The sequence below is a fragment of the Centruroides sculpturatus genome, unplaced genomic scaffold (assembly GCF_000671375.1).
Source record: "Centruroides sculpturatus isolate CEXI.00-Female unplaced genomic scaffold, Cexi_2.0 scaffold670, whole genome shotgun sequence".
Taxonomy (NCBI): domain Eukaryota; kingdom Metazoa; phylum Arthropoda; class Arachnida; order Scorpiones; family Buthidae; genus Centruroides; species Centruroides sculpturatus.
The window spans coordinates 332,724-350,449 of record NW_019384923.1 but is presented as its reverse complement, the minus strand read 5'-3'; the positions used below and the strand labels follow the sequence as shown (position 1 = coordinate 350,449).

Sequence of the window (17,726 nt, the reverse complement as noted above, 5' to 3'; positions counted from 1 at the left end):
ACTTTAATATTATTTTTACGTGTTTTAGCTGGCAACACTCATTCGACCATGAAAGGGAGCCAGTATTTAAACGAGGCTTAATTTTCTAATTTTTAACAATACAATAGTGATGATTATTATTTTAAAAAATTTTTGTTAGGCTTAACATCAATGAAAATTCAACGCAAAGTAGGTTAATAGCGATATACTAATATACTAATTACATGGGATATAATAATATACTACACTAATAATGGATTTTTTCATACTTTTCGGTTATCCGACTTTTCAATTATCCGACCAACCCCAGTCCCCAATTGGGTTGGATAATCAAGGCTCTACTGTATATCAAAAACAGTAAAGATAACTAAAGTTAATTTTTAATTTTCTTTTTTGCAAAATTATAAATTAATTTAATAAGATCATTAAAATAAACATGATAACTTTTTCATTTTCTAATTAAATTTGAAAATTTAAACAAAAAGAATATCATAATTTTTCTCCATGTTCTACTGATTATTATTATATTACGTTGTTACGTTATCAGTGGTACACTCAGCATTTAATTTTGGGGAACCAAGTTGAATGAATGAAAAATTTTTAATGCAAATTTATGAATTCAATAAAATTCCACCTTATATGACCACTATTTGATGGAATGCATCATGTATGTACACCTGTACTGTTTTATTCGTTCTACAAGCAGTTTTTGCTTGAATAAATGGATAATTTTTAAATTGTTTTAAAAATTGAAAAAATTGGTTTGTAGATTAGTGTTTCCAAAACCTCTGAGGATTTATCTTTGCTAATTCTGTAAATATTCTGTTAAAATTTTTAATTTATATAAATGATACATATACTCATTTAAATGATTTTAAAACTAGAGAATGTGTTAACGAATTAAACAAATTTTTATTCTGTTTGATTTTAACTGAATGAATAACAGATTCTCCAATTTTGCCTTCAATTTTCTCAGAATAAAATTCTGAAAACTTAAAATTCATGAAATCCCATTAATATAATTTTATAAATCTAAATAGTTTTAAGTATATATTATGACATTAATAATTATTATAAGAACAACAACATAAAATTGATTTTTTGATAATATAACATGAAATACTAGTTTATGAGTTCTTAATGAACATTCCATATGCCAGAAAAATGTTAATTGCTAAGAATTTATTTATACTTAATTTAAAAAATAAAATTATATAACATACCATGTTTGCCTCTAATAACATCAAGATATTTACAAAGACGATCATGATTAAGAGTTTTTAATTTTTGAAAATGACCAAGAATTCGAATAGAATTGGGAGTTAACGGCAGACCATTTATTCCACAAATATCAACAGAATGTGGTGAAGCAAAAAATGTCCATGAACCTAATAACGCTTGTCCTAAATTCTTCATTTCCTTTAAAAAATAACATTAAAATTTGTTTAGCTTTTTATATCCCTAATAATACATTGTGTATTAAAATAACATTCAATTATAATTATTATATGATTTCTATGTAATCAAAATTACAAGTTATTAATAATTTTTAATAACTCATATAAGTTTAATTCATATTTTAAAAAAACATATACAGCAAGTCATTGTTACTTAACATTGTCAATAGGTTCTTGGAAACTGATATTAAATGAAAGTGTCATATGACAAAACCAATTTTACCATAGGCTAAATGACAAACAAAATATTATTCAGTTAATATTATTCTTATTGAATAATGTTTGCAATCTCCAGCAATAATTTCCCACCTCATAAAATCAATTTTACTATTTATAAAGAAAATTCAACAACCACAATAGTAAATGATTATATATGTAGTTGTATCTTTCCTCGACAACATTACAATGAAATGAGGTTGAGGACTTACTGTATGCATGTAAATTACAGTATGTAAAAAGAAAAAAAACAAAAAATCACAAATCACTCAAACAAGCATAAAAANATTTCATCGAACTTCAAACATTCCATCAACAGTGTATCCAATCATCGATCTTTGACTCAGTTATAAGGTATTTGTTCACACGCGAATTGTTTGTAAACTCAAAGTTTGAAGTTTAAATATTATTTGATTATTAATTTTCTTATAATTTTGTTTTCATATTGCTTTAGTCCATCTGAAAATTCAAAATGTATATTTTTGCAATCAAATAGACTTGAGTTATATATGATAAATATAATCTAATTATACCATAATTAGGGATGTCCTTATACCACAAAAATATTGATACCAGTATTGGTCTTAAAATATCAATACCAGCCAGTATTGGCATTGGGTATCGAAACTAGAAATCTTGCTGGATTTCATCGTTCAGTTTGTTGTGCCACCTTCCAGTTGTTTTTACTACTGAGAAGGTACACCTATCCTTCCTTTTGCACAGTGGATACATTCCATAATATACATTCCAGTGTAACATTATTTAGGATTTTTGTAAGAACCATATTATTTTAAAATCACATAAAAACGGACCATGTAAAAAGAGGGATAGGTGCACTGTACTTATTACAATGAAGGCTGAATGGACCCCAGAGCAGCAATTAACATTTTTTTGTTTACTCTAGAAAACTGAATCCTGGCTATCTAGTTCAAAAGTCAGTGCATCTGCCAGTACTTTAGTTTACACTCGTATCATGTCATAAAAGAAGCCCCAGATCTACAATCCTGCTAATGGGCCCTGTGGGTATTACTATACATGGAATATGGGTGGATAAGAAATCATTGGTTAAAAGGTAAAACAATGTTTTTACATTAAAAGTCCTTTATTGTATTCAGATTTAACAAATGCCAGTGCAAACAAAAATATACAAATTGTAGCTCATTTTAATCATCACTCAGGGTCCAAGTTGATTAACAAACAAAAGTACTGCATAATGTTTAAATAAATATTTATTTATAAATAGTAAGTAGAACTCTAAGCATATATAGATTCCATAAATGAAATTTGATGTAATACATTTATTAATTTTCAGACATTAATATTTTTATATAAGTTTAACTTAACTGAAAATAGTAAAATTCTATTTCAGTTCCTGTTCAGCTGCAAACTGTGGTTTTAGTCAGACCTTACCTGTCTGTGAAAAATGTAATGATACCAGATTACCATGGTAACCCATGGTAAAGTATCAAAACTGGTATTGTATTGGACCAAAAGTATTGAGTACAAAAGTATTTGGTATCAAAGGAAAGTATCGATACAGTATCAGTAGTATTGGGACGTATATCAGACACAGTATCAGCACCATAATATAAAATTTATATTAAAAAATTATAATCAATTTATTACTATTAGTAAAAAATCTGATTAAATTTTATCATAATATAGATTTCATAGATTAGTTCACCATGCTAAAATATTATCTAATTAAAGAACAAGATAACTACTGTCTATCAGCATTAAACAGTTTTTATTATAACATCATTGCAAGCACTTTCAACATATTATCAATATCATCTTCAGGCAAAGAAAAGAACGTAACTTAGGAACATTTGGAATGCCAATAGACAGTAGTTATCTCATTCTTTAATTGAATGTAGATTTCTTTAATGAAAATTAATGTGAGGGATGAACAGACCCTCAATAAAGTGTTATTTTAAATTTTAATTATTTGGGAATTCAATCGTCTAACTTCAATCATTTTATCAAAAGTTAGGCTAAAATCCAAACATCCATAAAAATTATTTCCCACGGATTTGGTTCCTTGTTGAGGATGATCCATATAGTCCTTAGTGTGTCACCTGGAACTTTTGATAAATTTCCAGTATTGGATGCCAGGCCCTTAACAACAGACTCATGACCTCATAGAAAAACCCAGAAGGAATCCAAATAACAAGGGAGAGCAATGACAAATCAAGTCAGTTGTCCTCCCAAGTTTGCCTCCTCAAGAGTTACAGTAGAGCCTCGATTATCTGACCTAATTGGGGACTGGGGTTGGTCGGATAATTGAAAAGTCGGATAACCGAAAAGTATGAAAAAATCTATTATTAGTGTAGTATATTATTATATCCCATGTAATTAGTATATCGCTATTAACCTACTTTGCGTTGAATTTTCATCGATGTTAAGCCTAACAAAAATTTTTTAAAATAATAATCATCGCTATTGTATCATTAAAAATTAGAAAGTTAAGCCTTGTTTAAATACTGGCTCCCTTTCATGGTCAATCCAGTGTTGCCAGCTAAAACACGTAAAAGTAATATTAAAGTAGCCAAGACATAGCCAAATATTGTAGCGCCACATCAATAGCGGACATTTGAAATTTGCCGACTAGGACGGTCGGTTGATAGGGGGTTGGATAATCAAGGCTCTACTGTATTACCATGCAAAATACCATGCCTCCGCCGACCTTATCTTAAGGATATCGTACACACCTAAGTGCCTCAACATAAGTTGGATACATCTCCCTGGAGCTGCTCCTGTTACCAGACACTCTAAATATCCAAAACAATTTCATCGAACTTCAAACATTCCATCAACAGTGTATCCAATCATCGATCTTTGACTCAGTTATAAGGTATTTGTTCACACGCGAATTGTTTGTAAACTCTCTCTCTTGCACCAGTTAAATTTAAGAAAATAGGGATATGCATAAATCCAAGATCGTATATCGTGTATTCCTGCCCGCTAAAATAAATTTGTTACTGTTTATTAATCTGGAATCTGAGTGAATCACTTCCTTGTTTCTCTCCTCACCTCTACTCCGAATCCAACCGCTTACTCGCGACCGCTCACATGACGTAAAGTCATGATTTCCGAGACCTGAGAGACTCGGTGGTGTCATCCTGATGCAGTGTCAAAGAGACACTGACCCTACAGTCACATTAATAATAATAAAATTTCAAATAATTTTACAATAATGTTATTTTACTTACAAATTATTGGAACATTTTTGGGTAAAATCAAAGAACGACATCTCAATTCAATAGAAGGAAAAGATTCTTTTATGATTTTTATTCTATGTGAATCATCTAATCCATGTTCTTTAAAAAATTCATGTTCTAGTAACTTAGAGGCATTTGGTCTAAGAAGAAAATAAAATAAACAGACATTAGAATAGCAAATAGTTTATTAATTATATTGATATTTGTTAACTTAGATTTATTACCTCTTTAGTGGATCTGTTGTTAGACAAGATTCTAAAAAAGATTTAAGAGTTGAAGGCATATTCTATAAGATAAATAAAATTTCAAAACTATATTATTATTATTATTTGAATTTTTTTTATATAAAAATGTGTTTACTTTATTAATTAAAAATAAAATAGTTGCATTTTTAAAATTACAAATAAAATTAATCTTAATATTTTAAAACATTTTCATGGAATATCAATATTTTTCCATCATTTTTTAATAATTTATTTTATCAGAAGTATTACTTCTTTCAATGCTACTGAGAAATTCTGAGAAATATAAATAATTTACAAATGGAGAAAACTTTTGTATTTTATTAACTTAGAAACTTCTATATAAAACGTTTTTATTTTATATAGAATAGATAAAACACCAAGCATAAGTTTTATTAATACTTTAATAAATTTAATAATGTAATCTTTTATAAAAATCTAAGTTTTAGTTAATCTGTAATAAAAATAAAAATAATAATCAAACTTATACAATTTTTAAAAATCTTTGCAAATTATTTAATATTTTTACAAAACTCTTCTAGTCATCTTTCTCTACATTACGGGTAAAAATTAAATTAAATAAACAATATTTCTGAAGAAATTAATTATAAAAATTTTAAAATTTTAGGAATCATTATAGATATTTTTATAAAAAATATTTATGCAGCTATGCTATTTATACTACATGTTTCAGCCAAGTGTTTTAACTTTCATTTACTTAATTTCACTTATGTTTTAACTTAGTATTTTTATTAACAGATATAGAAAAATTTAGAAAGATTGGATTTCCATATTTTTCTATATCATTAAAAGGGATATTATTGGAAAAAGGCTGTCACTTGTTCTTAAAAAATCATTGATTTAATGGGACAGTTTGATGTTAGATTTATTTGTAATTTTAATTTTTACTTATTTTACTTAACATTTTCTTACTTCTAGCTTTTGAATAACATCATGTTCTTTAGCTATTGTATATAAAACACTTTGACCAGAATCTGCAATAAATCAAAACATATATATAAAACTTGAAATAAAATCTAAAATCATTAGTAATTAAATAATAACAACATAATAAACTACAATATTTCACAAGTAAAGAAATAGATACAAACCTAGTTTAACTAATAATAAAATTTCTTGAAATATTTCATCTATAATACAATGTTCCCATAGTTCTTTACCCTTTAAAGTAATTAATATTTCTATAATTAATTGAATTAAATAGATTTGTAATTTATTATTCAAATTATAAATTATTAAAATAATTTATTTTAAATCATTAAAAAACATTAAACATACTAAAACTAATTCTAAAATTATAATTCCTAAAGACCAGATATCACTTTTTGGTCCTGATGGTAAAGGATATGGAAAAGAATAATCGCTTTTGCCTGGAACATCACCCATTAATGTTTCAGGAGCAAGATATTTAGGTATACTGAAATTAAGAAATAAGTAAAAAATCAAGAAAATAATTTAAAATTTTAAAATCTAAATTTAAAATTATGCATGATTTTACCCTATCGGAAATGACACACAAGCGCCACATTCAGTCATATAACGGTCGGTTGATAGGGGGTTGGATAATCAAGGCTCTACTGTATTACCATGCAAAATACCATGCCTCCGCCGACCTTATCTTAAGGATATCGTACACACCTAAGTGCCTCAACATAAGTTGGATACATCTCCCTGGAGCTGCTCCTGTTACCAGACACTCTAAATATCCAAAACAATTTCATCGAACTTCAAACATTCCATCAACAGTGTATCCAATCATCGATCTTTGACTCAGTTATAAGGTATTTGTTCACACGCGAATTGTTTGTAAACTCTCTCTCTTGCACCAGTTAAATTTAAGAAAATAGGGATATGCATAAATCCAAGATCGTATATCGTGTATTCCTGCCCGCTAAAATAAATTTGTTACTGTTTATTAATCTGGAATCTGAGTGAATCACTTCCTTGTTTCTCTCCTCACCTCTACTCCGAATCCAACCGCTTACTCGCGACCGCTCACATGACGTAAAGTCATGATTTCCGAGACCTGAGAGACTCGGTGGTGTCATCCTGATGCAGTGTCAAAGAGACACTGACCCTACAGTCACATTAATAATAATAAAATTTCAAATAATTTTACAATAATGTTATTTTACTTACAAATTATTGGAACATTTTTGGGTAAAATCAAAGAACGACATCTCAATTCAATAGAAGGAAAAGATTCTTTTATGATTTTTATTCTATGTGAATCATCTAATCCATGTTCTTTAAAAAATTCATGTTCTAGTAACTTAGAGGCATTTGGTCTAAGAAGAAAATAAAATAAACAGACATTAGAATAGCAAATAGTTTATTAATTATATTGATATTTGTTAACTTAGATTTATTACCTCTTTAGTGGATCTGTTGTTAGACAAGATTCTAAAAAAGATTTAAGAGTTGAAGGCATATTCTATAAGATAAATAAAATTTCAAAACTATATTATTATTATTATTTGAATTTTTTTTATATAAAAATGTGTTTACTTTATTAATTAAAAATAAAATAGTTGCATTTTTAAAATTACAAATAAAATTAATCTTAATATTTTAAAACATTTTCATGGAATATCAATATTTTTCCATCATTTTTTAATAATTTATTTTATCAGAAGTATTACTTCTTTCAATGCTACTGAGAAATTCTGAGAAATATAAATAATTTACAAATGGAGAAAACTTTTGTATTTTATTAACTTAGAAACTTCTATATAAAACGTTTTTATTTTATATAGAATAGATAAAACACCAAGCATAAGTTTTATTAATACTTTAATAAATTTAATAATGTAATCTTTTATAAAAATCTAAGTTTTAGTTAATCTGTAATAAAAATAAAAATAATAATCAAACTTATACAATTTTTAAAAATCTTTGCAAATTATTTAATATTTTTACAAAACTCTTCTAGTCATCTTTCTCTACATTACGGGTAAAAATTAAATTAAATAAACAATATTTCTGAAGAAATTAATTATAAAAATTTTAAAATTTTAGGAATCATTATAGATATTTTTATAAAAAATATTTATGCAGCTATGCTATTTATACTACATGTTTCAGCCAAGTGTTTTAACTTTCATTTACTTAATTTCACTTATGTTTTAACTTAGTATTTTTATTAACAGATATAGAAAAATTTAGAAAGATTGGATTTCCATATTTTTCTATATCATTAAAAGGGATATTATTGGAAAAAGGCTGTCACTTGTTCTTAAAAAATCATTGATTTAATGGGACAGTTTGATGTTAGATTTATTTGTAATTTTAATTTTTACTTATTTTACTTAACATTTTCTTACTTCTAGCTTTTGAATAACATCATGTTCTTTAGCTATTGTATATAAAACACTTTGACCAGAATCTGCAATAAATCAAAACATATATATAAAACTTGAAATAAAATCTAAAATCATTAGTAATTAAATAATAACAACATAATAAACTACAATATTTCACAAGNGCTGGCAACACTCATTCGACCATGAAAGGGAGCCAGTATTTAAACGAGGCTTAATTTTCTAATTTTTAACAATACAATAGTGATGATTATTATTTTAAAAAATTTTTGTTAGGCTTAACATCAATGAAAATTCAACGCAAAGTAGGTTAATAGCGATATACTAATATACTAATTACATGGGATATAATAATATACTACACTAATAATGGATTTTTTCATACTTTTCGGTTATCCGACTTTTCAATTATCCGACCAACCCCAGTCCCCAATTGGGTTGGATAATCAAGGCTCTACTGTATATCAAAAACAGTAAAGATAACTAAAGTTAATTTTTAATTTTCTTTTTTGCAAAATTATAAATTAATTTAATAAGATCATTAAAATAAACATGATAACTTTTTCATTTTCTAATTAAATTTGAAAATTTAAACAAAAAGAATATCATAATTTTTCTCCATGTTCTACTGATTATTATTATATTACGTTGTTACGTTATCAGTGGTACACTCAGCATTTAATTTTGGGGAACCAAGTTGAATGAATGAAAAATTTTTAATGCAAATTTATGAATTCAATAAAATTCCACCTTATATGACCACTATTTGATGGAATGCATCATGTATGTACACCTGTACTGTTTTATTCGTTCTACAAGCAGTTTTTGCTTGAATAAATGGATAATTTTTAAATTGTTTTAAAAATTGAAAAAATTGGTTTGTAGATTAGTGTTTCCAAAACCTCTGAGGATTTATCTTTGCTAATTCTGTAAATATTCTGTTAAAATTTTTAATTTATATAAATGATACATATACTCATTTAAATGATTTTAAAACTAGAGAATGTGTTAACGAATTAAACAAATTTTTATTCTGTTTGATTTTAACTGAATGAATAACAGATTCTCCAATTTTGCCTTCAATTTTCTCAGAATAAAATTCTGAAAACTTAAAATTCATGAAATCCCATTAATATAATTTTATAAATCTAAATAGTTTTAAGTATATATTATGACATTAATAATTATTATAAGAACAACAACATAAAATTGATTTTTTGATAATATAACATGAAATACTAGTTTATGAGTTCTTAATGAACATTCCATATGCCAGAAAAATGTTAATTGCTAAGAATTTATTTATACTTAATTTAAAAAATAAAATTATATAACATACCATGTTTGCCTCTAATAACATCAAGATATTTACAAAGACGATCATGATTAAGAGTTTTTAATTTTTGAAAATGACCAAGAATTCGAATAGAATTGGGAGTTAACGGCAGACCATTTATTCCACAAATATCAACAGAATGTGGTGAAGCAAAAAATGTCCATGAACCTAATAACGCTTGTCCTAAATTCTTCATTTCCTTTAAAAAATAACATTAAAATTTGTTTAGCTTTTTATATCCCTAATAATACATTGTGTATTAAAATAACATTCAATTATAATTATTATATGATTTCTATGTAATCAAAATTACAAGTTATTAATAATTTTTAATAACTCATATAAGTTTAATTCATATTTTAAAAAAACATATACAGCAAGTCATTGTTACTTAACATTGTCAATAGGTTCTTGGAAACTGATATTAAATGAAAGTGTCATATGACAAAACCAATTTTACCATAGGCTAAATGACAAACAAAATATTATTCAGTTAATATTATTCTTATTGAATAATGTTTGCAATCTCCAGCAATAATTTCCCACCTCATAAAATCAATTTTACTATTTATAAAGAAAATTCAACAACCACAATAGTAAATGATTATATATGTAGTTGTATCTTTCCTCGACAACATTACAATGAAATGAGGTTGAGGACTTACTGTATGCATGTAAATTACAGTATGTAAAAAGAAAAAAAACAAAAAATCACAAATCACTCAAACAAGCATAAAAACAAATACATATAAGCAATGAAATCATTTATAGAAACATAAGAAAATATTTTTAATATTTTATTATCTTATTTTATAAATAATCATTCATTTTGCTATTTTTTTTAATTCATAATTATAATAGTAGATTAATGGAGAATTTAATGGGAATTTAATGTTTGAGAACATCAAATTCAATTGATCTATGAAAGAATTTGAAGATACAGCAAGTTCATTATATTACATTATAAAAATTTAACATTTTTACATTTTATGTAAGTAATAATTTAAAGAAATATGCTATATCAATCTTCAATTTAATAATTAAAAAGTTTGAAAACATTCATGTTTAAGACTCTCAAATTAAAGAATATTTGAAAAATTTCTCAAATCATGATATGATTACAAAAATGCTCTTTTCATTATTGACAGTAAGTTGTAGATAAAAAAATTTTTAATAAATATTTTAACAAATAATCATAATCTAATGCATTAATTTAACTGTATTATCAATATTAATACTTGAATAAATGTATTGATAGAACAATACAAGACATAAGATCATTGATAATATATCCTTGATACAATTTTATTCTGAATTATTCAGAGGACAAAATTTTAGTACTAACAGATCTTTTAATACTGTATTCTAACTGTAAGTTACATATGATTAAGGTTACATCTTTCAGTTTTCTAAGTAAGGATAATGATGATAATACATGCACGAGAAGTTTGGGACAGCAATTTAACACACCGCAGTTGAATAAGTTTTCAGGGGATGTTTTATTCACCTCACAGAAAAGCTCTTTTCATAAGTTTCTATGTGATATGGCTGAAAGACACTAGGTAATATATACTAGATGCAATAACACTAAAAACACAAGATGTCAACATTATCTGCAACATCCTTTCATTTTTCCTATCCATTTTGCCATTAGGAAAGACATTTTATCACTAAAAGACAACGTTCTTTACCAAATAAGGGCAGACGGCAATACTACTTAAAATTGCATTAATATTTAACACAATAAAATGAAGAAATTTACTCAATAATGTTTAAAAGATGCAGTAAAGCTATTTTCACTTAAAAGATTTCATCAAAACATCCACGAGATATTTTAGAAAGTACAGAAAAAAGTAATATCGACGACTCGTTTAAGCGATAGATTTTTTTCCTTCGTCATTCAGAATTGCACCATTTAAGATTTTAAACAGCTTTCGTCCTTTATTAATATGTTATGTTCTGTATTAATATGTTATGTTCTGTATTATGTAAATGTGCATAAACATCTTTTAAAATTTCCTAAAATAAGTAAAGATATTATGCTTCATCCATGAAAGTTTAAGATAACTTTCAACAGATTTAAGTGTGTTTGGGTTGACAAATGTAAAAGGAAGAATAGTTCCTATAATATAAATGTTTTTCATCAGATTAACATATTTATAAAAATAATTTTAAGAAAAAATAATTCACTAAAATACTCTTGTGATACAAAATAAATGTGTAATATAAATTATAATTTAAAAAACTTAAATCATTATAAATACACATTAAAATAAAATCAATAAACATTCAAACTCAGTTGCTATAGACACCCACCTCCTCCTTGAAAATATATCAATATTTTTCGATTAATCATATATGTGTAATTCTTGAATTATTACGTTTTAATACGGTTTCTTTCTCTATAAAAAATATTTTTCGTCTTCATTTTTTCAAAGAGATATTATTTAGCATTTATTTACAATGCAGAATTCCTTGGAAGTGGCAACGTTAAGATTTTTCTCCGTGATCCGACTCTGCCATGATGTAATGATATTACGGCCATATTTTAAATTAATTAAATCAAAATTATTATTTCTATAAAAAATAGATTAGATATTGCGTAGTATCGTGAGAGGACATTGATGCTTTCTTTTTAAAATTCTGGTTACAAAATTTATATTTTTTCAGCCGTTAGAGGGAGTGCTACATCTAGAACGTCCATAATTAATAAGTTACAGTACTTGACATATTTAAAGTATTTTTCAATGGTGGCCACCTTACTGATCTACTTTGCATTCCAAATATCACTATAGGCAGCCTAATAACATACACCATCCCCAGTATAGCGACACTAACCAAGTCCCGAATGAATATCCTGGAGGCCATCCAGACACAATACCTCAAACTGAGCTTAGGCCTTCCCATTTCGACAATAAAATCTTACCCGTCGTGCTTCCAACAACCCGACTCTGATACGACGCTTTCACAAATACAGTATATAATAAAACAATACTGTACCTACTGCAAGAAAGCTTCAAAGGAAGTTCTCTTCCTTACCATTCTCCAAAATATCCGTAATAACTCCGGTACCACTCTTGTCAGGATACCTTTCATTTATTTTACTCATAACTGGCTCAACTTACATAGCCTACAGACTCTCAATCACTTCATTAATCAATACACTTAGGTCCAGTGACATCTCCATTTATATCCACATAGTGGACTTCCAGTTTCGAGACACCACTCTACCTAACGCTTTTATCGTTCAGTACAATCCTTTCACGAATGGACAACCCAGCAAGGTACTACTACCATTGTGACCACGAATGAGTCAAAAAACTCTAATAACGTGACGGCGACATATATAGACATCGCACGGCATACCTGGGCTCACTTCATCCTCCACCAAGAAACCACGATCACCGTAGAGAACTTCGCAATTCTACTGGTAAACCCGATGTCATTATATGTACTGATTCGAAGTCCATCCTAACAGCCCTGAATACCCACTACGACAAATCCTTTACCATAAACAGAAAACACATGAACCATGAATTATTCCAAAAAACACTCAATTTTTTTTGGTTCGCTAACGCTCCCGGCATCACTATTTCCAAAACAAAAGACCGCCGTAACACGATCCTGATCAATCGCGCTAGAACCAATTCCTTTTGTTAACTAAGCATTTTCTGCATATACGTAAACTCAGCACCACAGACCGCTGTAAATACTGAACTGTACAAACCAAAAGGATACTACTATCCATCACTTTGACGATTGCACGAAATATGACAATATAAGAAGGAAAATCTTATCTAACAGCAGCCTAATAAGTAACCATCTCCACAAAATTAGCGATTGCCAGAAAATAACTCCTACCGACATATGCCTACAGACAGGGCCTAATTACATTTAGATAGCTGGATGGCCGAGCGGTCAAGGCGGCATAACGTAAGCTGTTGCGATGTCGTTACGTCAGAAAATAAACGTACCTAACAGAAAAGCTAACATTTGGGACCAAAAAAACGTTGTTTACAAATTTGAATGCAACTGTACCACACCCAAATCTTACATTGGTGAAACTAGTAGGGAATTAAAGGTCCGTTTCAATGAACATATCTCTGCCATAGCACACAACAATGATAGCTCAGCTGTAGCTGCCCACTGTAATAATAAAGGTTGTCAGATTGTAAAGGATACTGTCAAAATACTTAAAAAGGAACAAAATACTTATAAAAGAAGATGGTACGAACACTTAGAAATAATAAAAAACAAAGAGAAAATCATGAATAAGAACTCCGGCCAAAAATTACACGAATCGTGGTACGCATATTTGACCTAGGAGGCGTGGGGGGAGGGGAGAGGTGTGAAAACTATCTAGCGCCTTAGTGAAAACGGATAGGGGTGAGGGTGACGGTTACCCTGGAATGTACTTCGAATCGTCTTGTTACTCTGTTCGTGTTACTGTGAACCTACTTATTATTTTGTTTTAACAATGTATATTTTCACGACTTTACTAATGTATTTTTTACGACTTTACTGTTTTACCAGAATCTCAGTTTATTATTATGTTATTGTATCAACATTACCGGTTTTAATGTGAGGCTCCNAAGTTGGATACATCTCCCTGGAGCTGCTCCTGTTACCAGACACTCTAAATATCCAAAACAATTTCATCGAACTTCAAACATTCCATCAACAGTGTATCCAATCATCGATCTTTGACTCAGTTATAAGGTATTTGTTCACACGCGAATTGTTTGTAAACTCTCTCTCTTGCACCAGTTAAATTTAAGAAAATAGGGATATGCATAAATCCAAGATCATATATCGTGTATTCCTGCCCGCTAAAATAAATTTGTTACTGTTTATTAATCTGGAATCTGAGTGAATCACTTCCTTGTTTCTCTCCTCACCTCTACTCCGAATCCAACCGCTTACTCGCGACCGCTCACATGACGTAAAGTCATGATTTCCGAGACCTGAGAGACTCGGTGGTGTCATCCTGATGCAGTGTCAAAGAGACACTGACCCTACAGTCACATTAATAATAATAAAATTTCAAATAATTTTACAATAATGTTATTTTACTTACAAATTATTGGAACATTTTTGGGTAAAATCAAAGAACGACATCTCAATTCAATAGAAGGAAAAGATTCTTTTATGATTTTTATTCTATGTGAATCATCTAATCCATGTTCTTTAAAAAATTCATGTTCTAGTAACTTAGAGGCATTTGGTCTAAGAAGAAAATAAAATAAACAGACATTAGAATAGCAAATAGTTTATTAATTATATTGATATTTGTTAACTTAGATTTATTACCTCTTTAGTGGATCTGTTGTTAGACAAGATTCTAAAAAAGATTTAAGAGTTGAAGGCATATTCTATAAGATAAATAAAATTTCAAAACTATATTATTATTATTATTTGAATTTTTTTTATATAAAAATGTGTTTACTTTATTAATTAAAAATAAAATAGTTGCATTTTTAAAATTACAAATAAAATTAATCTTAATATTTTAAAACATTTTCATGGAATATCAATATTTTTCCATCATTTTTTAATAATTTATTTTATCAGAAGTATTACTTCTTTCAATGCTACTGAGAAATTCTGAGAAATATAAATAATTTACAAATGGAGAAAACTTTTGTATTTTATTAACTTAGAAACTTCTATATAAAACGTTTTTATTTTATATAGAATAGATAAAACACCAAGCATAAGTTTTATTAATACTTTAATAAATTTAATAATGTAATCTTTTATAAAAATCTAAGTTTTAGTTAATCTGTAATAAAAATAAAAATAATAATCAAACTTATACAATTTTTAAAAATCTTTGCAAATTATTTAATATTTTTACAAAACTCTTCTAGTCATCTTTCTCTACATTACGGGTAAAAATTAAATTAAATAAACAATATTTCTGAAGAAATTAATTATAAAAATTTTAAAATTTTAGGAATCATTATAGATATTTTTATAAAAAATATTTATGCAGCTATGCTATTTATACTACATGTTTCAGCCAAGTGTTTTAACTTTCATTTACTTAATTTCACTTATGTTTTAACTTAGTATTTTTATTAACAGATATAGAAAAATTTAGAAAGATTGGATTTCCATATTTTTCTATATCATTAAAAGGGATATTATTGGAAAAAGGCTGTCACTTGTTCTTAAAAAATCATTGATTTAATGGGACAGTTTGATGTTAGATTTATTTGTAATTTTAATTTTTACTTATTTTACTTAACATTTTCTTACTTCTAGCTTTTGAATAACATCATGTTCTTTAGCTATTGTATATAAAACACTTTGACCAGAATCTGCAATAAATCAAAACATATATATAAAACTTGAAATAAAATCTAAAATCATTAGTAATTAAATAATAACAACATAATAAACTACAATATTTCACAAGTAAAGAAATAGATACAAACCTAGTTTAACTAATAATAAAATTTCTTGAAATATTTCATCTATAATACAATGTTCCCATAGTTCTTTACCCTTTAAAGTAATTAATATTTCTATAATTAATTGAATTAAATAGATTTGTAATTTATTATTCAAATTATAAATTATTAAAATAATTTATTTTAAATCATTAAAAAACATTAAACATACTAAAACTAATTCTAAAATTATAATTCCTAAAGACCAGATATCACTTTTTGGTCCTGATGGTAAAGGATATGGAAAAGAATAATCGCTTTTGCCTGGAACATCACCCATTAATGTTTCAGGAGCAAGATATTTAGGTATACTGAAATTAAGAAATAAGTAAAAAATCAAGAAAATAATTTAAAATTTTAAAATCTAAATTTAAAATTATGCATGATTTTACCCTATCGGAAATGACACACAAGCGCCACATTCAGTCATATAATATAAACCATAATTTGCTAGCTTCACATGATTCTGAAAATAATGTTTTTGAATTTAAAAAATAATTTTAACATAATTATTATTAATCATTTTTTTATTATTACCTCACTATCAAGTAAAATACAATTAGGAGAAAGACATCGATGAATTAGATTACTTTTGTGAAGAAATTCTAAAGCATCTAAAGTCTCAAAGGTTAATAATGCTAAATCTGATATATTTCTACAAAAGAATAAAATAAATAAGTGATTTTTTTTCATAAAATTGTTTATTATATTATTTAGTTATTTTATTATTTTAATATAGGATTAAAGTATTATAAAAAAACTTACTCTTCTAATATTTTTCTGTTTTCTTTTTGTTGTATATTTTTCAAATAATACTCACTTACAATCATTAATCGTTCTGTCAAACAAAAGATGAACTTAAGAATAAAACTTTTTTACAAAATAATAACTTATTTTTTGCTATAATTAAAAATATGGATAAACCATATTTAATAATTTGAAAGATACTTTTTTGTCAATAAATGAGTGCAGTTAAAAATTATCTAAGTACGAAACATATTTTAAATCTCAACTAGAAAATGAGTTTTAAGGTACAGTAGAGACTCGATTATCCGTCCTCCGATTAACCAACATCTCGGTTAACCAACCATTCTAGTCGGCAAATTTCAAATGCCCGCTAGTGATGTGGCGCTACAATATTTGGCTATGTCTTGGTTACTTTAATATTATTTTTACGTGTTTTAGCTGGCAAAACTCATTCGACCACGAAAGGGAGCCAGTATTTAAACAAGGCTTAATTTTCTAATTTTTAACAATACAATAGTGATGATTATTATTTTAAAAAATTTTTGCTAGGCTTAACATCAATGAAAATTCAACGCAAAGTAGGTTAATAGCGATATACTAATATACTAATTACATGGGATATAATAATATACTACACTAATAATGGATTTTTTCATACTTTTCGGTTATCCGACTTTTCAATTATCCGACCAACCCCAGTCCCCAATTAGGGCGGATAATCGAGGCTCTACT

At 27.1% G+C, this 17,726-nt stretch overlaps 2 protein-coding genes across 4 annotated transcripts in view; both read right to left on the bottom strand.

The window, feature by feature from the left end:
* Positions 1-8,554, bottom strand: part of LOC111631883 (TBC domain-containing protein kinase-like protein) — a 22,985-nt gene extending 14,431 nt beyond the window's left edge. The window contains exons 1-6 of one of the 3 annotated variants that reach the window (XM_023376218.1): positions 6,635-6,676; positions 6,459-6,553; positions 6,228-6,297; positions 6,049-6,110; positions 5,098-5,159; positions 4,865-5,013 (exon numbers count right to left, since the gene is read on the bottom strand). In XM_023376218.1, coding sequence (XP_023231986.1) covers positions 4,865-5,013; positions 5,098-5,159; positions 6,049-6,110; positions 6,228-6,297; positions 6,459-6,515 — 400 coding nt within the window. In that variant the 5' untranslated portion in view covers positions 6,516-6,553; positions 6,635-6,676. Of the gene's footprint in view, positions 1-4,864; positions 5,014-5,097; positions 5,160-6,048; positions 6,111-6,227; positions 6,298-6,414; positions 6,554-6,634; positions 6,677-7,275; positions 7,425-7,508; positions 7,571-8,459 lie in introns of those variants that run through there. The other 2 variants (XM_023376217.1, XM_023376219.1) reach the window with 2 other exon arrangements.
* A 1,247-nt stretch (positions 8,555-9,801) lies between these two features.
* On the bottom strand, positions 9,802-17,080 carry LOC111631884 (TBC domain-containing protein kinase-like protein). The gene is made up of 9 exons (XM_023376220.1): positions 17,013-17,080; positions 16,785-16,902; positions 16,640-16,713; positions 16,420-16,558; positions 16,233-16,302; positions 16,054-16,115; positions 15,103-15,164; positions 14,870-15,018; positions 9,802-9,991 (listed from the first exon to the last, which is right to left on the bottom strand). Coding segments are annotated over exons 1-9 (741 nt in total). The 5' UTR covers positions 17,078-17,080; the 3' UTR covers positions 9,802-9,989.
* Positions 17,081-17,726: the final 646 nt, after the last annotated feature.

Excerpts from the sequence above, each read along its gene's own strand:
- LOC111631884 (XM_023376220.1), bottom strand. The coding sequence starts at position 17,077 with ATGATTGTAAGTGAGTATTATTTGAAAAATATACAACAAAAAGAAAAC. Across the intron at positions 16,714-16,784 it reads GTATTTTACTTGATAGTGAG|AATCATGTGAAGCTAGCAAA; the intron begins GTAATAATAAAA and ends CATTATTTTCAG. Across the intron at positions 15,165-16,053 it reads ATGTTATTCAAAAGCTAGAA|AATATGCCTTCAACTCTTAA; the intron begins GTAAGAAAATGT and ends TTTATCTTATAG.